At 43.1% G+C, this 22391-nt stretch overlaps 1 protein-coding gene across 2 annotated transcripts in view; it reads left to right on the top strand.

Annotated features, from left to right (window-relative positions):
• Positions 1-18489, top strand: part of PKP1 (plakophilin 1) — a 76863-nt gene extending 58374 nt beyond the window's left edge. The window contains exons 8-14 of one of the 2 annotated variants that reach the window (XM_088445774.1): positions 5905-6063; positions 11879-12055; positions 12868-13021; positions 13113-13299; positions 13771-13855; positions 15060-15172; positions 15333-18489. In XM_088445774.1, the coding sequence (XP_088301900.1) occupies positions 5905-6063; positions 11879-12055; positions 12868-13021; positions 13113-13299; positions 13771-13855; positions 15060-15134 (837 nt within the window). In that variant the 3' untranslated portion in view covers positions 15135-15172; positions 15333-18489. The remainder of the gene's footprint in view (positions 1-5904; positions 6064-11878; positions 12056-12867; positions 13022-13112; positions 13300-13770; positions 13856-15059; positions 15173-15332) is intronic. The other variant, XM_088445776.1, reaches the window with a different exon arrangement.
• Positions 18490-22391: the final 3902 nt, after the last annotated feature.

The following is a 22391-nucleotide window of genomic DNA, read 5'->3' on the forward strand; positions in this document are numbered from 1 at the left end:
GAGAAGTTCTCTTCGGTCCGGATCTGGATAAGATTGTGGCCACGCTGGCGGCAGCCAAATCTGCCTGTCTCCCGTCGGCCGCTGCTCCTTCTGGTTCGGGACCATCGTCCTTTCGGTCATCTAGGGCCCAGGGCAGGCCCAAACCACAGTCGTTTCCTCGACAGGCTGGCCCTAAGAAATCGGTCAAGCCCCGGAAGCAGGCATGGAGTACCAGACGTCCGGCCCCCAAGCCAGATGACAAGCCTGCGGCCTGACGGTCCGGGCCTCCCTTCGGGGGATCCCAGGGTGGGAGGCCGCCTGCTACAGTTTGCCCAGTGTTGGTCGACCACTACGACAGACACTTGGGTTCTGGAGGTGGTTTCTCACGGATACGCCCTCTCCTTCCGGCACAGACCCCCGGCTCGCTTCTTCACCACGGGTCTCCCATCAGACCGGAACAAGGCTACGGAGCTGCGGAAGGTATTGCACACTATGCTCCAGGCTGGAGTTATAGTGGCGGTTCCATTCTCCCAGAGGGGCCAGGGTTTCTATTCAAATCTATTTTTGGTACAGAAACCCAATGGGTCATATCGTCCGATTCTCAACCTCAAAGCACTCAACAAGTCTTTGCGGGTCCCGAAGTTTCGGATGGAGACCCTACGGTCCATCATTCTGGCGCTGGAACCTGGGGACTACTTGGTGTCATTGGACATACAGGACGCTTACCTGCATGTCCCTATTCTTTGGCGCCATCAACAGTTCCTCAGGTTCGCAATCAGCAGCGACCACTTCCAGTTTCGGGCGTTACCTTTTGGCCTGGCAACAGCACCACGTGTTTTCACCAAGGTGATGGCGGTCATGGCGGCTTCTCTGCGGCTGCAGGGAGTCCGCATGTTGCCGTATTTGGACGACCTGTTATTGGTGGCAGGATCTCCAGAGCTCCTGTTACGCCACTTGGACCTGACCATTGCACTGCTGCAACGGCACGGCTGGCTAATCAACTGGCAGAAGTCCACTCTAATCCCGTCTCGGAGGATTCTGCATCTTGGAGCCTTATTGGACTCGGGACAGCAAAGGATCTTCGTGACGGAGGACAAGATCTCTGCTTTACAGTCAAGGGTGCGCAGTTGTCTGCACAGCCGCCGGGTGTCCTTACACTCGGCGATGAGGTTACTGGGCTCCATGGTGTCGGTGTTCGACATGGTGGAATACGCCCAGTTTCACTCCAGACCTCTGCAGCACCTGATCCTGTCCAAGTGGAACGGGCTGACTCAGTCTCTGAAGTCCCAGACGATTGTGCTCACCCAGGAGGTTCGCCTGTCCCTTACGTGGTGGTTACAGACGACCCACCTCAACAAGGGACGTCCGTTCTGGGTTCCAAATTGGGTCCTGTTGACAACGGACGCCAGTCTTCGGGGCTGGGGAGCAGTTTCGGGTCCACACTTGTTCCAGGGCAGGTGGACGCCGACAGAAGCGGAGCTTCCAATAAATATCTTGGAACTCCGTGCGGTCTTCAATGCTCTCCAGCAGGCACAGCGGTTTCTCCAGGGTCGCCCGGTGCAGGTCCAGTCGGACAACGCTACCACCGTGGCCTACATAAACAGGCAAGGAGGAACTCGCAGTCGGGCGGCTCTCGTAGAGGTCTCTCGGATCCTGGTTTGGGCGGAGCGCAATCTTTCGGCCATATCAGCGGTCTTCATCCCGGGAGTGCTCAATTGGGAGGCGGACTTTCTAAGTCGCCAGGACGTTCATCCAGGGGGAATGGTCCCTGCACCCGGACGTTTTTCAACTACTGGTGGACAGGTGGGGTCTTCCAGAAATCGACCTCATGGCGTCCCGGCACAACAACAAGTTGCCGGTGTACGGGTCTCGCACAAGAGACGAAGGGGCGTCTCTGGTGGATGCTCTGTCCGTCCGGTGGACGTTCCGGTTCGCATACCTGTTCCCTCCGGTCTCCCTTCTTCCACGGGTAATCCGGAAATTCAAACAGGTAGGAGGGACGCTCCTGTTGATAGCTCCCGCGTGGCCCAGACGGCACTGGTTCTCAGACCTTCAGGGTCTGTCCGTGGACATTCCTCTGCGGTTGCCGCTACGACCGGACCTTCTGTCTCAGGGTCCTTGCCTTCACCCGGACCTGACTCGGCTGTCTTTGACGGCGTGGCTGTTGAGACGGCCATGCTGAGGTCCCGGGGGTTTTCCAGCTCTGTGGTGCGTACCATGTTGCGAGCTCGGAAACCGTCTTCCGCGAGGATATACCATCGCGTGTGGCATACGTTCTTCCAGTGGTGTCGACCGAGAGGTTATGCACCGCGGGAGTTTCGTCTGTCTCGGATTCTCGCCTTCCTGCAAGCGGGACTAGATCATGGGCTTCGCCTTGCTTCTTTGAAGGTACAGGTTTCGGCCCTATCTGTCTGGTTTCACCGTAGGATTGCTACAATCCCGGATGTGCGCACCTTTATGCAGGGTGTTCTCCGCATTCAGCCGCCCTTTGTTCCACCTGTGGCGCCTTGGGATTTGGCTGTGGTCCTGAGGGCTCTCCAAGGACCGCCGTTTGAACCACTGGGCTCAGTGGATCTTAAATGGCTAACAGCTAAGACTGTTTTCCTTCTGGCCATTGCTTCGGCCAGACGTGTTTCTGAGTTAGGGGCTCTTTCTTGTAGACCCCCTTTCTTGGTTTTTTATGGGAACAGGGCAGTGCTCCGCACTCGGCCCGAGTTTCTTCCCAAAGTTGTTTCCCAGTTTCATATTAACGAGGAAATAGTTGTTCCGACCTTTAACTCACCGGGTCTTTCCGTGGGTGAGGCCTCTTTGGATGTTGTGCGGGCCTTAAGGACTTATGTTGACCGCACTTCTTCGTTTAGGAAGTCGGACGCTTTGTTTGTCCTCTTTGGCTTCCGTAAAAAGGGTTGGCCTGCTTCAAAGCAAACTTTGGCAGCCTGGATCCGTATGGCTATTTCTGAAGCTTATCTTCATGAAGGCCTACCGGTCCCTCCTTCTCTGAAGGCTCATTCCACTAGGTCTGTGGGTCCTTCGTGGGCAGCTCGACGTGGTGCCTCGGCAGTTCAGATCTGCAAGGCTGCTACGTGGTCTTCTGTCCATACCTTCGTGAGGTATTACAGGTTTGACACCTTCGCCTCTCAGGATGCTTCCTTCGGGCGGCGGATTCTCCTTTCTGCACAGGAGCGTCCCCACCCTTAAAGGATACTGCTTTGGGACATCCCCAAGGTATCCTGTGGATACCCTATGGACCCTGAAGTAGAAAATATGAGATATGGTAAGAACTTACCCTTGTTATCTCTATTTCTACGAAGTCCATAGGGTTCCACAGGACTCCCGCCCTGTCGCACCTGTGCTGCAGATGGGCGTTGCTCTGGTCACTGGTTTTCCGTCTCCCTCTGGTGAGAATGTGATTCTTGTATGTGTCCAGATCTTTGTTCTCTCTCTTCCTTCTCCTCCTCCGGCCTATGGCTTGGTAACTAACTGAGGTGCCTTGGCCCGGGGGCGGGGTATAGGAGGGGGACCTAGTGCATCCTGGGAGGCTGAAAGCTTAACTCTTTGGTGCCCTGCGACTGACGTCACACCTATACCCCAAGGTATCCTGTGGAACCCTATGGACTTCGTAGAAATAGAGATAACAAGGGTAAGTTCTTACCATATCTCATATTATTTCACCTTAGTACATAGTACACCTACTCCACTACTTTCCATCACATAAATATCATGCAACCACAGTGTTGTTGCCCAATCGTAACTGTATTAAAACTGTAATTTACAGTATGCACATATATCTATAATAGCCTACAATCGCCGCAATGCATACTGCGCGCCTGGTCCCCCGAGACTCTGCTAGATATGGGCGTATTTTTTGCCGAAAATGTATCTAAGTCCAATGTGATTAGGCCGAACCAGGAGACTGTGCTGATTATTCCTTCATGTGATACTTGTATATGTGTGTGCGACTAAGGCCCGTATTCAAGTCTGGACTTTTCGCCTGCTGAACCTTTCGCCTCCTTCGCCTGTTTTCCAGGCATAAAAGTATCGTGCACGTGCCCGATATTCCCCGTATTCAATTTGAAAGGACTCGAAAATGGGACCCGGCGAAACTTGAGGCGGCGATCAAAAAATGTTAAATTTCGGGAAATCATCCTTGGACCCCCCTAATGATATCCAGACATGGGTACTCCCCGTTTTTGCCTGCTGAAGGGAAGTCAGGTTTAGCCGCGGCAGGTGCATAAATGCGGCTTTGAAGAAGGTGATGCAGAAGAGCATTTAGCAATTTTGGGGGGGTAAATAACTATGCCCATCAAATTTGGGGTAGATGAAAATGGGTGCAAGCATATTTTTAAGTCCCTAAAATGATTTTTAAAAATTCTTCAAAAATGCATCTGCCGCTACTACCCGCAATGAAGAAAACTCCTGCCGCATGCTTGGGAATCCCTCTGGAATTAATTTCGGTACTTTAGAAGTTTGCACCCCTTTTTTTTTTTTGTCACCCCAAAATTAAATGTAATTTTTTGGGGTGTACCGATTTTTAAAAAAAAAACGTTTTTTTACACAGATAATTTTTAGGGGACATTCCTAGGGGTGCTGGATATTTTTTTTAAGCCTGCACCCCTAAACCCCAATTCTGCACTTTTTTTCACCACCTAAAGGCTGGAGAAAACTTATCCCCGTTTTTTTTGCAAAGACTTTTCGCACCAAAAGTCTTTGTAATTGAATACGGGGATAATGACAATCGGCAATAAATAATCGCCCATAACGGGTTTTCACCTGAAATTTAATACGGGCCTAAGTCTCTAAGTCAGCATGCAAAGTGCTAAGATGCAGCAGCCACATCTTTTTTCCACGCCAGGTTCCGTTTAAAGTCTCAGCCGCGCACAGATATACAAGTGTCACATATCAAAGTGATCAGCACAGTTTCCTGCTGTGTAATAGTCTCATCACATTGTGACTTAGACTCATTTTCGGGAAAAAAAGATGCCTGGCGCTATCAGAGTTGCACGGGACCTGACTGCTCAGTCACGGTAGGCATATCGTGTTGCATGGCGTGTTGAGTCTAGATGAGTTGTACATATATTAATTTACATATAATACTGTTCAGTATTGGCAATACAATATAATCCCATAAACAATAACTGTTTATTAACTACTGGTCCTTACCTGCTGTATTTTTTTACTTACTTTACTATTCTTACTCTTTCTATTTCAGCATGCTAGATATATCTCCTCATATATTTTTCGTTCTATGTAACAACCATATGTTTTAGTAGTTATTAAGGTCCTGCATGGTATTGCATGTAAGAGGAATCATTCAAGGTATAGTAATTATAGCTAGGAATCAATATTAAAATAGCTGTAAATTGTATTATCAGTAAGCTCACGAGCAGTAGTTTAGTAATAGTAGGTTGGTATTTTAATGCTGATCAAGGTATAAAATAGCAGTAAAAATATATAAATATACTTCAATTTTTTTTGTGTACTGTATTCATTTGTGCCTTGAAAGTAGATGCTTGTGTATAAATTAAGAGCAGAACAGTGCATTGCTAGTCCCCTATAGCAAATTTTGTGTAAGGGCTGGTGGTGATTTTGCAATCCGCATAGGGTGCACACCCATTGGGAGAAGGAAGAGGGTCTGGATGAGTGGATGGGGGCTTTATGATTACTGTGTGGTCAGAGCATTTGTTCTTGTTAGCAGATTGCATGTCTATCTGAAGTATCTGCTTTTATTTTGAGTTGTGCTTCAGATAATAACATCCTTGCCTGTCATTTTGAATTTAAATTGGTTGTAATAACTGATTTTCCTACATATAAAACAGGATGATTGTATAATCCGTAGTTTATCCATGTGTTAATAAATAGGTGCAGATTAAATATTATTTTAAAGTCCATTGTTATAATTCTCACTTGAATGTATCTCACTTATAGTCAGTGGAGAACTGTGCCTGTATCCTGCACAATCTGTCTTACCATTTGGACTCGGAAGTACCAAATAAATACTCCCAATTGAATGAACAAATGTTGCGCAATCAGCAAACAGACAAGACTTCCACAGGCTGCTTCAGTAACAAGAGTGACAAGTTGCAGGTGAATAGTGGAATAATAAACTGTAATTATTGTTTTCTACGCTAATCACTCACAGGGATATTTTTCTGGAAAAATAGGTTCAGGAACTGTGGATTGAGCAACTGGAGGTGGAGCAATAGAGAAACCACGGAATAAAGGGCCTGATTCAGAGCCGGATGCTATTTGCGGTCGCTCGTTCAGAAAAAGGGGCCGGATATTTAAATAGAGCGCTCGCTCTTTGCGGTCTGTTGACGCCTCTATGTCTGAACGAGCAAACGAAACATGCGCTCACTATTTTGGAAAAAACGCCCCCTGGCCGCTCGCATCATACGTCATCTCCGCTATTTATTAGATTAATCGAGTACATCGATAGGCGTATGAACTGCTCGCAGTGCTTGTGGTTGGATTTTCCTACCGCAGTCATGCGAGCAGTTCAGGCTAAAAGACAACCAAGTGACGTGGTCAATGACGCTGCTTTGTTAATTATGCACACCCTTAACACGCCCGTTTTGACCGTTTGGCACGCCTGCGTTCGGATCTCCACTCCCCCGTTTTCAAGCACCTTCCCCTGTTACCACCCACAAACGCCTCATTCTGTCACTCAAATTAGCAGGCATTCGCTATTTTGCGAGCACACGATTTTCGACCGCAATGACTGGTTCGCACATGCGTTCTAAAACCCATACGCATGCGCAGATGTGCGAACATCGCTCGGAGCGAACGAGCGGCCGCTTACGAGCGGCTCTGAATCAGGCCCAAAGTACCCACAGGCTGGGTTCACTGTTTTCAAACCTCTGAGTGCTGCCTCATGTTTTGGATTGCTATACAGAGGGGGCACTGACCCCTGAGGAGGGCACCGACGCAAGTCGGTGACTGGAGTGCTGGGGCTGTGTGGATGTATATAGATAGATATTATATATAATGAAATATATATTATATATATATATATATATATATATAGTATTTAGAGAAGAAGGCACTCAAATGGGCCTTTAAAATAATATTTTATGGAAAATACATTTTGGCCCAGGATATTATGTCATAGTTAATGAGAGTTTCAGGAACTGAGGGCCTGATTCAGGGCCGGACGCTCTTTCAGAGCGCTCGCTCTGAATCAGTGCCCTCCCTCTCTTTTTTTAGAGCGGCCTCCTGGCCGCTCGCATAGCTGTGGGTGACCACCCACAACTATAGCGAGCGGCCAAAAAGATGGTCGCGATGGTCAAGACCATCGCGACCATCGGGCTTGCGATGAGACCCTTGTGGTAGGGTCTCGTCTGCCGCAAGCCCTGGAGTGCTTTTGGCTCTATCAGAGCCAAAAGCACTCCCACTGACATCACTTGTGATGTCAGTAGGGCTGGCCCCTGACGGTAGGCGTTCCCATGGGAACGCCTGCGTCTGGCCAGCCACGCCCCCGGCACACCCAAAGGGGGCATGCTATCACTCACCATCGACAGCACGCCCCCTTTGTAGTGAGACCCATAGCGACGGCTTCCCCGTCGCTATCCGGGTCTTGCACATGCGCACTGGCCCAACATCGACCCGCTTGCGAGTGCTCACGAGCGGGTCTGAATCAGGCCCTGAGTTCATGTTTGTTCCTGCTGAAAAATAGCCCTAAGAACACATATGCACATTAAACATCACATATGTTTTCCGAAAAATGCTACACATGGAAACCATCTTCAGTTTAATTATTCTCATCATTCAACATAACAAGTGATATTGGGCCTTATTCAGAGGTGGACGCTTTGTATGCGCGGCTGCAAATTGTTGTGGAGTTGCAGTGGCAGCAATTTGCAAATTTAAGCCGTGTCCTAGCGTATGACGGACGCTTTCAATGCTTGTGCACAGTGCATGTCTGCCGCCAGTTGTAAACACTTCAACATTGGCGAAATGTTTCCTTCTGAAAATCCTCTTAACATGGCCTCTGTGGTTGTGGATCTGCATTTGAGAACGCAGCCACATTCACTGATACGCCTGTGACACTACCATAATACGCTGATGAGACTGTCTTTTTTTTTTTTGTGTGTGTCTACTTTAATCCACCTTTCAGTAACCGCCAATGAACACCCATGGCTTTCTGCCGCCAGCTAAAATCCCATACGCAACAGCAGTCTCTGCATACACTCAGTGGTATGCATGCGCCGTAAGGGTTTCCAGGACTTTTCACTTATGCACAGTAGCAACTAATCGCTCAACTGCTCAAACATGGACACTGTGTGCACCTCTGAATCAGGCCTATCATCAGTGGATTGCCTCTTGGTTCATATATATTTCATCTGTCTCTTAAATTATTTTAAAGTGGGCCCTCTCATACATGCCCTAGTACACTGCCGTGTTTGCAATTGGCATGGTAGACAGCCTGATTAACATAGTGCATGATCTCAATAGCACATTACTTGCCTGAATCCTTTAAACATGGCATCTGTGGTTGTGGATCTGATTTGAGAACACAGCCGCGTTCACTGATACGCCCGTGACACTACCGTAATACACCCCTGAGACTGTCTTTTTCTTGTGTGTCTCTTTCAGGCAGTGCCGCGATTATTAATACATAGACCCCTTAGGCCAAGGCTTTTCAACTTCAGTACTCATGTACTCCCCATCATGTCAGGATGTCTTTAATCATGCACATTTTGCTTAGTCAGTAATTATCCCATCTGCTTCTACAGGCAGAACTCATGCAGACTTGACCTTTTGGGGGTAGTTGAGGATTGCAGTTGACAACCCCAGTTGTAGGGTAGCCTATAAATGCAAGCAATCTGCTGGCTCACTTGTTATTGTTATACATCTCTACTTTATTAATCTTTGATCTCAAAATATGAGCAATAGTTTCATTTTCATTGATCTTATCTCCATTTTTCACTTCAAATATTAGTGTACAGAACATTCATGTTAGATCCTATACAGAGAGAAGGAGCTATCATCATTCATAGTTCCAGAATACATCTTTGTTGTTCTTTATTAAATTAATATGTAACAAACACTGTCATCTACAAACAGAATTAGCTCCTGTAAGTGGCAGACAATATTAGTTCACATTTAATTGAAAAACAGATACGATACCCAACACATGTTATAATCTGATTGTTCAAAAAGTTAGAATTAGATCGAATAGCACATAATGCGATGCATCCCACCACTCTTCGCATGCATACCGGCATTGATTACGCCGGTATGCTTAAAGGAAAGCACAAAGGACTGCTCTCTCGGTAACAGTGTAATGTGTGTGGAGGGCGCACAATACATTTAATTCAGAAGTATAATACTGGATTGCATGCAACTGTGATTGAAGGAGTTGGGATTTTCTTCCCAAGATATAATCACATAGTAACATGTGTTATCTAATAACATGAGTCTTCACAATTCTTCATTAATGTCGGTAGATCTGTACAGTAATTGTTTTTGGGTATGAAATCTTATTATTATCTTTTAGATGTGATCCGTGCATTTACATTTGCATCATGGAAGTAACATAGGTACTAATATAATGAAAAATATAGATGCATTCAACTGAGTAATAATATGAGTGTAGCCATATCAAGCATGGCTAATATTTAGATGCCTAACCCTTAAAGTGTATATTTACAGATAAATTTAATAGGTTCTGAGGTAAATACTACTTGTGGGTCATAAATAGATTATATACATTGTGTAAGGGAATGATTATTGTAATATATATGATATATATATTTATGTATAATTTATAGATGTATAGTTTGTAAAATGTATTACAATGTGAACCTATGGGTCTAGATCAGTGCTGTCAAACTCGGGCCTGTGCAACGTTGTCGCTACCCTGTGTATTGCTGATACCATGTTGCAGGTTCCCTACACGATCTCCTTGTTAATCAAGTACCTACACCTCGAGCCACAGTGTGTCTGTACCATCCTGCATGTGTGCGATATAAATACCAACACTTCGAGCCACAGTGCGTCTAACACCTCGTCTGTGTGCAATACGGATACCACGCCGGCATACCTCACCAGATATACTAGTACCACCTGCCGACGCAACTGGGCATCCAATTACATCCTTCCAATGCAATTAGGCGTCCAACTACCCCACCGGTGGGCAACACTAGTAACCCCACATCTGATGCACCTGTGCGTCATATATTCTGTCACCAGGTCATAGTGATAGTGCCTCAAGCACCTGCCATTTCAGTACCGTATCAGTGTCCAGGTACTTCTGGTAGAAGTATATCTCTTGGGCTATCGCTTAGTTGGTCTCTATTCCCTCAGTCTCAGACACCTGTTCAAACGGCCGCGACCTGTCAGCTGGGTACAGCAAAATACCCATATCTTGCTTGGAAGGGTCACTGGTGAACACCTCCCAGTTGGTTAGACTCCGCACCTTTGGGCATGTCTCGTCAATGTTTGATACTGTGGTTGAGGAAATCTTATCTTCAGGTCCCATGCATTCGGCTTCTCTCTCCTCCAGGAACCTCAGCTTCCATCCCCTCCGTAGGGGAATCCATTAAGCCATGCGTGACAGAAGAAAGGGTTACATGATTGAAAGCATAAAGAATTCAACTCAAAAAGGGTAGGCAGGGCCCTGCTCATTAGAGGTTTTACAATGTAATGCATAGTTATTCCAATTTTGTGACCCAGAAAAGGTTGCAGCCTATTGGGAAACTGGACATGGGTTAACTTGTTGGTGTTGTTTGGTCAGGCTGGGGGCAGAGCTTTTTACAGGTTGTATGAAGATTGTTCTATAGAAATGTTGAAAAGCAGAATGAAAGAGGGCACCCCTCTGATTCACTCCATATGTATAGCAAAATAGGGAAGTTATTATACATATCATTAAGATGATGTCCATTGAAGATGTATAATTAAATACAGTTACTTGCAAATTCAGACCTTTTAACATTTTCAAACGTTTATGCAATCAGAGCTTTTATTACATACTCACATGTTCAAATAGAAGGTTAACAAAAAACACAAAGAAAGCAAAACATTAGTCTCATTAGTGAATCAGAAGGAAAAATATTCTAATTAGACAAATATACATTTTTGTAGGTCAACAAAAAGTGTTGAAAATACATTTATTAGAAAAATGGTGCAATAAACGTTTAAGTGTTTGCAGGGATTGAACACATTGTCTCAGTTCACAGACTGAAGGGACAACAGAGGGAATGCATAATATTCCAGCACGTCTGGTCCAGCAATAGCCAGTGGTTAAGTAGATCCCTCACCAGTTACAGTACACTGCAAGGTGAGAGACTGGAGAGATAGCTGCTTCCTTTCATCTCATTGCTTTAGTTGGATGTAATAACATTCAATAGTCCCAGTACCAATAGATACCCACCGTGGCTTTATAATGTTATTCAACTGGAGGATTTTGTTAGAGACAGGCCACACACTATGCTCAGAAGATCATTTCTGAATTGATGGAGGCTCAATGTTATCACCCAACAATGAGGCCACCATTACCCTGGTATTGGATGGTAATTCATTTTGTGATGATACATGTTTTGGTTTGCTAATTCATGTTGTGATGATACATTCCGTTTTAAAGTGTAATTGTCTACTAATTTATTTTGTCTAAATTCTGCAATTTTGAGTCCTTATTGATTATTTAAAATATCTGATAGTTATTAACTTAACTTATCTGTTTAGCAAGTAGTGTGCAATAAAAATAGTGATTGGAAAGCAAAGTATCATTTGTAATCAACCAACAATTGAAAACTGAAAGATAGTCAATATAGTGATACAATGGAGTACAGTATACATTTTACATAAGATGTTTAAACCTGAATGTAAAAATCTAATTTATTTCTAGCTCTCTCCCAACCTTCATTGCTGTCAATTTTTCTTATTATTATTTCTTCTACAGAATAACAACTTTGAGTTGCCACTTCCAGAAGAGGATGCTAACCCCAAAGGCCCTTCGCTTCTGTCTCACTCTAGTGCAATAAAAACATATCTGTCTCTTCTGGGACAGAGCAAGAAAGACTCCACTCTGGAGGCATGTGCTGGAGCGCTGCAAAATCTGACTGCTAGCAAGGGACCGGTGAGTTACAACCACATAATAAACCATAATAACTTTATGTTGTAATTTATTTTTCTTGTTTACATCAGCCTGTAGTTTTATTGGGCTGCCACTCTCAATAACTTTATTAACATAAGATGACACTAAAGTGATTTATTATGTTCAATACATTCATTGAAAATTAAAAAAAATAGATATCAATATGGTTTGCTATTGGCCTATGTCAATGGTAGGCGAAGCAAAGCTTTACTTAACGGAGCAGTGACGAGACAAGCTCGTTTGTTACCCAATTTGGCCTCCATACATAAGAACCTGCAATGATTCATCACAATATATAAGTGCAGTAACCACTGAGCCAATTTTTCAAACAAGTATATGATGGAGAGCCATTTCCCTGGTCGCTGGTGTACAATGCAAAGCCATTTGTTTAGCGTGTGGTATACTGTACAGTGCAAAGCCACAACCTCACATATAGTATTCAAAGTCCACTTTAACTCATAAACAATTCAGGATATATTGTCTAGTGACTGGTGTACAATGAAAAGTCCATTCTGTGGTGGCCCAGTGTTCATTAGTGCCCATTCTCTGGCGGCATGGCCAACATACAATAGTGACAACTGCCTGGTAACTACTGTACAATAGGTCGGTAGCTGCTCCATAATTCAGGGGAAGTGCGCAGGCTGTGCTTGTGCTTTTGCCTCCTGAGCTCAGCCGTTAAATTGTAAGTAGTGAAAGTAGATGCACCAGGCCTTACAGTACAGCTGCCTCCCCTATTTCTGCTGTTGGCCAAACACTGTGAAGGAGAATAACTTTATATTTATTTTTGTTTTCAGATGTCCAATGGGATGAGTCAGATCATTGGCCTGCAAGAAAATGGACTGCCCCAAATCACACGCTTGCTTCAATCCGGAAACTCTGATGTGGTGAAAACGGGAACTTCGCTTCTTAGCAATATGTCCCGTCACCCATCTCTTCACAGGAGCATGGGTAAGAAGTCTTACAACTATTTTATTTATTTTTTATTTTGCAATCTTTTTTTCATAGTGCCTTTCATTTTACCAATTTATTTTGTCTATAGGAACACAGGTACTCCCTGATGTTTCTCGCCTCCTGTCACAAACCTCTGGAAATGCAACAAATTCAGAAGATATCTTGTCCTCAGCCTGCTACACCATGAGAAACCTTGTAATGGCCCAGCCTCAGCTGGCAAAGCAGAATCTTTCTAGCAACCTCCTGGGAAATTTGGTCAATATGTGCAAATCTGGGTTTGTATTTCTAGCATCGTATTCCTTCAAATGGTTTATGTTGCTTAAATTTTGACAGTGATAAGTATATGGGGTTTCATAGTCATTGAAAATATTTTACAACTTTGATAAGTAGCCAGGTTTATGCCAACATCTGTTTATATGTGACCCATGGATAGTCAAGCACTCTAGGACTGCTCCTTGGGAAGCCTAATTACCTTATGCCCATTCCCAGCTTATCTTCTCACATACCCTAATCAAAGCTGTCCTCTTTGCAAGAGCAACACTTCTGCTTGTCTTCGCACAATGTAATATTAAATTGTGTATAAGTAAGTGTTCTTTTATGTGGTTCAAATATGTATTTACAGTATCCTTATATTTGCTATATGTATAAAGTAGTTAACAATAATAATTAATCTTTTTGTTGTACATAAATATAAGATAATGCTTGAGCAATGTCTTAGTTGTTTCTTCTATATATTACTCTTACAGAGCTTCACCAAAAGCTGCAGAGGCTGCTCGTCTTTTCCTGACTGACATGTGGTCTCAGAAAGAGTTACAAGGAATACTGAAACAGGTGAAGTATAAACCAGAAAATGTATTTTCTATATCATTATTCTTAGCAATCATCATTTTGTACATTTATTTAAAAGTAATTTTTGACAGTGTAACATTTTACAATGCCTGGGCTTCCACCTTTATTAATTTCACTTTTTCTTGTAAAGTACTGCTTCATTTAGACTTTTGTTTTGTCTTAAATTAGTAAAAAAAAATGAAAGTAGTTATTATATGTGCCACTTTTGTGTGTATTGTCTTTTACATTGGTCAAAATTCACCTTAAAGCTGGGTACACCCTAAACAATTGTGTACCCAGTTATGTCGCCCACGATCGTACACACTGGGCGATCCGGTGCCCGACCACCCGATTTGCCGCCTTCCCCCCGCATAGTGCTGCATGGGATCGTTAGCCGCATCGCCTGATCTTACTGCATGTACAAAAGATCATGCGATGATGCTGATGAACCAGACAGGAACACGCACTACAAGATGTAGTGCATACACACTACACATTTTCAACGATCTGTCGTTCTGATGTGTCGGAATTGTCCAAATCGTCAAAAATATTGTATAGTTTGTAGGGGCCTTAAGATAAACTTTCCCACAATTGGAGCATACAAAGAACTACAAGAGAATGTAAAATTCAGTTACTTTTGCTAGGAGGAAAGTCCTATGCAACCCCCGCTGAAATGGAAATTTGCCACCATCAAATACACATTTAAATAATCTTCTCCCTCGAGATGAAATCTTGGTTTTTGCAAGGTTTCTCTCATATACATTCCCTCATATACCCAGCACCTACCATTATAAGATGTACTACTTTACATCTTGCAGACATCACATCCTGACTTATAAATGCAGTTCCCTGTAAAGACATGTGCAGGCATGGAGATATACAGTACAGTAGGTGCAAATGGCACATGTACTGCAGGAAGCGCACATTGTGTATACATATGTCCTCTGTCTGGATCAGCTTTCTGGCATCATATTGCTTTTCTGGTGAATATTTATTAATACAATTCAAATGTCCATATCAACCAGTCTGAAATAACTGTTCACTGAGTTTTTTTACTAGACAATGAAAGCAAATTTATTTTATCATTGGTATGAATTTTTTTTACGTTTTTACCATTTTAGTTAATAAACTTATTTGCAACATTATTCTAAGGTGTCTTCTCCTTGAAAGCAATCATGTCATTGTATATCATTCTTTTCCAAAACAGCAAGGTCTTGACAAAAGCCTTATGGGATCCTTGGCGAGTTCGGCCCTTAGAAGTACAGTGTTGCGGGCTTTCTAAAATCACTTTCAGTAGAAAGACAGTATGTATATTTAAAGGTAATAGAACATTGCCATTGTCTGCCACTATTAACTAGATACATATTACAAAAAGTTTATATGTGAACTTGTATTGTTTTGCTATGTATACAGTACAATATGAATGTTCTTATCACCAGCTAAGTATAACATGTAAAAATAATGTATTTTTTCCTTACAGATTTCCTCTCTTTTCAGTCACTGTACAGAATCCGTCCTTGCAGTCTGCAGAAACGTTGGGAGAAGAGTACAGTTTTAAGAAGATAAACAATACACTTAAAAAATTGCACAACTTTTGCTTTTTTGAATTATATATTTTTAAAATATTTTTAATACTACACTCCACTTTGGGATTACTGTCTCTGCAACCCATTGAAGATCACTTCCATAGTATTTTATAGCTAAAGCTTTGCATTGTAATTCAATCATTGTTTTTCCATGGTGTTAGAAAATATATGTAAATACTGTATCTTTGTCCACTTTTCAATTTATTGTATACTTGTGACATTGGGGTGAGCCTGACAAATTATAGATGTATGCCTTAAAGGGAAACTATTGTAAAAAATGTATCCTTCATCTAAACATGTCATGTTATTTACTGCCAAATCCTGAAGAGATCAGTGTTCCTTCTTAATTTTGTATTTATATACTGTACTCTGCAAAACGTGCACTAGCAATCAGTACAACCAGTATCAGGAACGTAGCAGGAGCAGCAATTTGCGTACAACGACTGCAATGCTACCGAAATCTCACTGTGTGAGTTATTTACAAGCCAAAAAAAGCAGATGTACAGAGCAAAGTCTACTTGCTCTGGTGTTCTATGTGCTTATTTTTTTTAAGCAAAGGTCCATGTTTTTTTACACAAAGACACACACACATTATTAGGGATTAATGAAATTGACGGCCAGATATTGTATGGGCAGAAGTTCCATGGATAATATGGACTAGTTGCAATATTGAAAATGCTTCTTGGAAAGATGGCAGAGACAACATTCTGTTCTGTGGGGCTAGAAGTGTGCACAGTGTGTATTTATGCAGGCTTTCCATTTTAGCACTTGTTTGTACAGTACACTATTGGTAGGCTTTCAAAATAGATTATTTTTGTAACCATACATTTTATAGATTTTTTACAGAAGGGGGAGAGGATACAGAAATAAGAAAAAAGGGGAGGGGAGTGGGAGCATATCAAAGAGTGAACAATAGTGGAAACAACATATGGCATATATTAGTCGCAGATGTCATAGTGCAGAGAGCTACGAAGCATTACCAAAAGGAATGGGAACCACAAAAAGCTGTTCAGGTGTTGTACTACAAGTTTTGGGTTGGTTGTGGGTGGACCAGGATAGGAAGGGAGAGAAGCATGGCCATGTTAGTACAAGAAATGAGAGGGGGGAGGTTCTGAAGTATGCATCGGTTATAAGGGATAAAACTTTGGGAAGGAAAGTACCTTAGCTATGAGATGTGGTGCGAGGTGTGAAGTGGGATAGCCAAGCATCCCATACTTTGGAAAATTTGGAATGACGGTCAAGAAGTATACTAGTAATACATTCAAGAGAGTAAATTTGCCAGACTTTCTTGATTAAGATACGTATCGAGGGAAGGGAGGAGTTTGGCTGTTTTTCAATTGACTGCTATTAGGTGTCTAGATGCAATGGGGATGTGACTGATGAGCTTCTGTGTATGTTTGAGGAGACATCAGGGTCACAAAATAGATTTTAAATTACCTTGGAGGTGAATTTAATTAGGCGTTGGGTGCTACGTTATACTTTTACAAATTATAAAGGCAGTCTTTTTGCTTAATCTAAACAGAAAGTGCAGTCATTTGACACTTGAAATAAAGCTTGGATGTTTACATACGTGTTATTGTAATGTGTTATATAAGATATGAATGGGGCTCTATTGAACAAAAAATTGTAATTAAGTAAAGGGGTGGTCAGACAAAATGTTAGTACATCTACATGTTTTTTTATGCATCACAAGCCAACAAAATACTGCACAGAGCTACTACATAGACATTGTGTGCCAATAGGCACAGCTGTTTAATATTGTTTTCTGGTTTGTAAATGACTCTCAGTATTTGTTGAATAAATATTTTTCAAGTAGTTTAAAACATATCTTTTGCTTCATGTAAAGTACCTAATAATTGTTTGAAATGTATCATGTCATGTAAGGTGACAACGTGGCACTTTATTAAAAACATGGACTCAGGTAAAACTGAATCAGGTATTTTATTATTTATAAAAAATAAATCAATGAATATCCCTGTCAATATTTATCCATTAGGTGTACAGCGTAATAGTGTTTTACATGTTGTGCTGTACACAATAGGTATACTGAGTCTTCAAATAGCACAAACTGGATAATCAGCAGTATTGATTGTAATCCAACCCTAAAGGCCTATTTTAAAAATATCTATCTATCCTGTCTTTAAACATTTTCTGTATAGACTCTGCTATAGTATATAAAGTGTACATAGCTCTTATCTGTCGTGAAGCTCCCACTTTGCTCATATCTGACTACATCAGCAAGTTGATATGGCATAGGGGCATTGCTGCCAAAACAGACCCTAATAACTTCAACCACTCCAAACAAATACATCAGTGGAAGTAACATTTGTATGAATAGCTCACTCCAATCTCGACTATTCAAGCCAATGATAAGGTAGATACATTAAGATCATAATAGAGCAACTTGAAATAGCTGGACAATGATTACATTCAGATGGAAACATTGAGCTTAGCTTGAGATGAAGTTAGTCAGCAGTCAGTACAAATAACCAGTGAAAAAGCAGAATTGTGAAAGATGTAATATATAATCAAACAGTCCAGCAACACAGAGATCACTGGTTCTGTTTTAAAAGAATGATATCAGTAAATTTCTCTAAAGGTTTACAGAAACATACCAATCCATTTTACCAAGAAGGTACAGAGAAGACAATGTTAGACATACAAGACCTATACAATGAGGATGTTCTACATTGGGAATTCCATACCACTCTAGAGTGTTTGTAGTTAATGCTAATTATATATAAGACTAAACTTGACAATATAAACCGTGATCAGTATTGAGAAAGAGTAAGCGATGTGATGTTACTGTATGTTCATTGGCTTGTAGCTGTTTAAACAAACTTTTAAAGTTAGAACTGAGATTACTCGTAGCTTAATCTAGCTTCACTTTGGTTTTGCTGCCTATGCATGTACCCTTTATATAAATATATATATGCACATATTGAAAAATGTCTGAATTCTAAGTTTGTAAACTCCAGAGTCACTTTGCATTGTGCTGCGCATACATCATTTTGTGGAAATGCTGAATAAAAATATACAATTTTGATTAAATTCAAGTATGTGACTATATTTTTCCTATCCTCCTGACTGGGTATTTGTTTTCTGTAAAATGTACAGTTATGGCGAATGCAGGATTTTTAGATATTGCAGCTATCTGGACTATTATGATTCTTGGCTAGGTACCTCAGGTTTGAAATTTCACCATTTGCAGTTATTGATGACAATGGTAGTAATCACATAACACTGTTGGAAAATGTAATGGTTCATTTACCATGAACTTCAGTAGACTGCTACTGACATGTCATAATTACATTTACTACATTCAAATGTGGATTTTCTTCTAAAGCGTAATTAAAATCTTAGCCACCTTTTAGAAAAGTAACATTCTTTTAGAAAAATATCATTGACAGTAGTACACATACACAATGTGTAGACCCTAGGCAAGAATTTTATTTTGTCTCATCCACCAACTGCCCAGAGCCAGGAATTAGAGCAGTGTCTGTATCCACCATCTGCCTAGAGTCAGACCATACGGTCTGTAACCATAAGGTCTGTATCCACCAACTGCCCAGAGCCAGGAACTAGCACAGTGTCTGTATCCACCAACTGCCCAGAACCTGGAACTAGCACAATGTCTGTATCCACCAACTGCCCAGAGCCAGGAATTAGAGCAGTGTCTGTATCCACCAACTGCCCTGAACCAGGAACTAGCACAGTGTTTGTATCCACCAACTGCCCAGGGCCAGGAATTAGAGCAGTGTCTGTATCCACCAACTGCCTAAAGCCAGAAACCAGCAATAAGGTCTGTATCCACCAACTGTCCGGAGCCAAGAACTAGCACAGTGTCTGTATCCACCAACTGCCCGGAGCCAAGAACTAGCACAGTGTCTGTATCCACCAACTTCCCAGGGCCAGGAACTAGTGGAGTGTATATCCACTACAGGCCCAGGAACTAGCACAGTGTGTCCACCACCTGTCCATATCCAGGAATTAGCACAGTACCGGTATCCACCACCTGCCCAGAGCCAGGAAATAGCTCAGTGTATCTACCACCTGCCCATAGCCATGAATTAGTACAGTGCCTGTATCCTCCACCTGCCCAGAGCCAGGAACTAGCACAGTGTCTGTATCCACCACCTGTCCAGAGCAGGAACTAGCAGTGTATCCACCACCTGTCCATATCCAGGAATTAGCACAGTGTATCCACCACCTGCCCTGGTCCAGGAACTAGCACAGTGTATCCACCACGTGTCCATATCCATTAATTAGCACATTGTATCCACCACCTTCCCCGAGCCAGTGTCTGTAGCCACCCAGGGGCGTACGGAGGGCAGTTCCACCGGAGCGTGAGCTCCAGGCGCCTTGGTTGCCAGAGGGCACCCTGAAGTCAGACTCCGGAAGCAGCTGTCAAGTAGCTGACAGCCTGCCGGGTCCGTGCCCAGCCTTCCAGGTGCTGTGATATAGAGCAGCAGCAGCGTTTTTGTCTTGCCTTCCTGCTGCTCTAGTGAGAGACTCTGTGGTCAGAGGAGCTTGTGCTGAGCCCTGATTGGTGGAGCTCAGCACATGTTCATCTGACCCCAGCAGAGAGCGGGGCTACAGTAGCATGTTGACGAGGAAGAAGCTGCAGGGTCCACCTTAAGGTGAGAGGTACCCCAGTTATGTCTATCACCCTCCCTGCCTGTATGTGTGTATGCAGGGCCAGCTCCAGGGGTTGGATCACCCTGTGACTGCTCTTTACAGCGTGCGACTGGAAATGGGGCATGGCCTAATTACTGTAGGCCATGCCCCCTACATGTCGTTATTTGGGGGCGTGCCCGCATGGCACACCTCCAAATAACGTCAGGTTGGCTGGTGGGAAGACTCACTAGCTGGGCTTCCCCCAGCCTCTCTCCCGTCACTGAATGGATGCCGGACGCATGCGCACAGCATCCATTCAGACTCCGGGTTCCAGCGTTTCCCAACCTCCCGATTGGACCACCCACGGGCCACTTCGGCCCACGGGTGGAACAGCGGGACAGTACTGGATGTTGGGGAGGGGTGTGCCCTCTATGTGTGGTGCCCCTGTTCGACTGCACTGGTCGAACACCCCTAGAGCCAGCCCTGTGTGTATGTATGTGACCCTGCCTGTATGTGTGATCGATCCTGTATGTATGTATGAATGAATGTATGCGTGACCCTGCCTGTATGTATGGATGAACCTGCCATGTATGTATGTGTGTGTGTGTGTGTATATATATATATATATATATATATATATACATATAAATAGCAGGTATATTAGATATATTAGTTAGCACACACTTTTTTTCTTTTTTGGTGGGGGGGGGGGTGCCGTAGCCACCATGCTACACCTCTAGTGCTTCTCCACTGTTACTGTTCTTTTTTTTTTTCTTTTAAATAAAAATTGAGTCTCCCACATTCAAAATGCTTGGGACCAGAAGCATGTTGTATTTCAGATTTTTCTGGATTTTAGAATAATGACTCACCAAGGCAGGTCACAGTGGAGGTGGAGCTCCGGAGACACTAAGGAAAGGTGCAGGGCCAAGAAATTTCAGAGATTATTGTTTACCCTAAACTGTGATGTTTTTGTGTAATTTGCAAATGTATCTGAGAATCAATTGACTGGTGGACAACCGTAAAGATTCAAGGGAAGTGTGATTTTTGTCATTTGCAATCTTTTGCATTTAGCGCCATTGCATACACTTGATATCTTTTTTACACATATGTTCTGGTTCTGTTGGAGCAAGGGTGTGGCTTCTTTTGTATTGCATAGACAGCTTTAAGTTCGTACTTAAGGTTACTCAGGATGGCCGGTGTTTTCACAGAGCTGAAGCCAGTGAAGCTGCATAGAAGGATGCAGCCACTGGAATCAGCATGCCCAGAATATGAAGCCAACACCTCCTCCCCAGTTTTCCAGCATGCTGCCTGAAGCCTACCCCTAATGGCCACAACCTGTCAAGCTCACAGACGGAAATCTGCACATGAGCAATACAGATTTTCAAACATCGGAGTTGTATGCAAACCTTCGGGTTTACGTACAACTCTGAATCAGTATGTATAATTGAACTAAGGGCCTGACTATTGCAAAGAGAGGAGGCCAATTTGAGAGAACGACAAATATAAGAGCTGACTACAAGTACATTTCGGACTGAGATACAAATTGTGAGTGTTGAATGTTAATTTTGTTGCTAAAGTTGAACTGTATTCATTGTGCCTTAAAATTGGGAAATTGTAGCTATTGTTTCTCAGCAATCAAGAAAGATCAGCATTAGATGCTAAAGCTTTACCTATTGAGGATTAAAAGTATGTACTTGCATGTAATAGGATGGTGACCACCTAGCAAGAGAGCACTCCAACAAAATAACTCAGGGCCTGATGCGGGGATTTATGCAAAGTCAATATTTTTGCAGATCGAGCAATTGTTTGCAAATGTGCATCTGCGAAAGCCGCACTGCGCACGTGTAGCGATTGCACTGTGATTACAATCATACATTGGAACCACTCACAAAATGAGTGACAGGTAATCAATGTTTGGAGGTGGTAACGGAGGGGTGGTTAGACCGTTTAAATGCCTTTTCATGGGTGTGCATAAATTAGCCATTGCGATCTCCTTTGCTGCATATGTGAGCTCTCTACGTGTCAGGAGAGCTGCAGTGTTTGGCGGCTGGTCAGACTTGACTTACAAACTGCGTGGCTGCACAATTTGCATCGGTGGTACCAATGTCTATGCTGTTGCACGTTGACAAACACATATGAGAAGGCAGCAGTGGACGTCCTGCACGGCTAAGCTTTGGAAAGCGTTAGCATATTTTAGCAACTGCAGTCCTTAAGAGATTGCAGTTGTGAATGAATGCATTAGCGTACATCTCTGAATCAGGCACTCTGTGTTCACTTTAAAGTATGCGACTGACCAGTCTGGAGTTTTGCTAGCTTGCTAAGTAATAATTTATTTT

The sequence above is a fragment of the Taudactylus pleione genome, unplaced genomic scaffold (assembly GCF_031769625.1).
Source record: "Taudactylus pleione unplaced genomic scaffold, aTauple2 ptg000387l, whole genome shotgun sequence".
NCBI classification, from domain to species: Eukaryota; Metazoa; Chordata; class Amphibia; order Anura; family Myobatrachidae; genus Taudactylus; species Taudactylus pleione.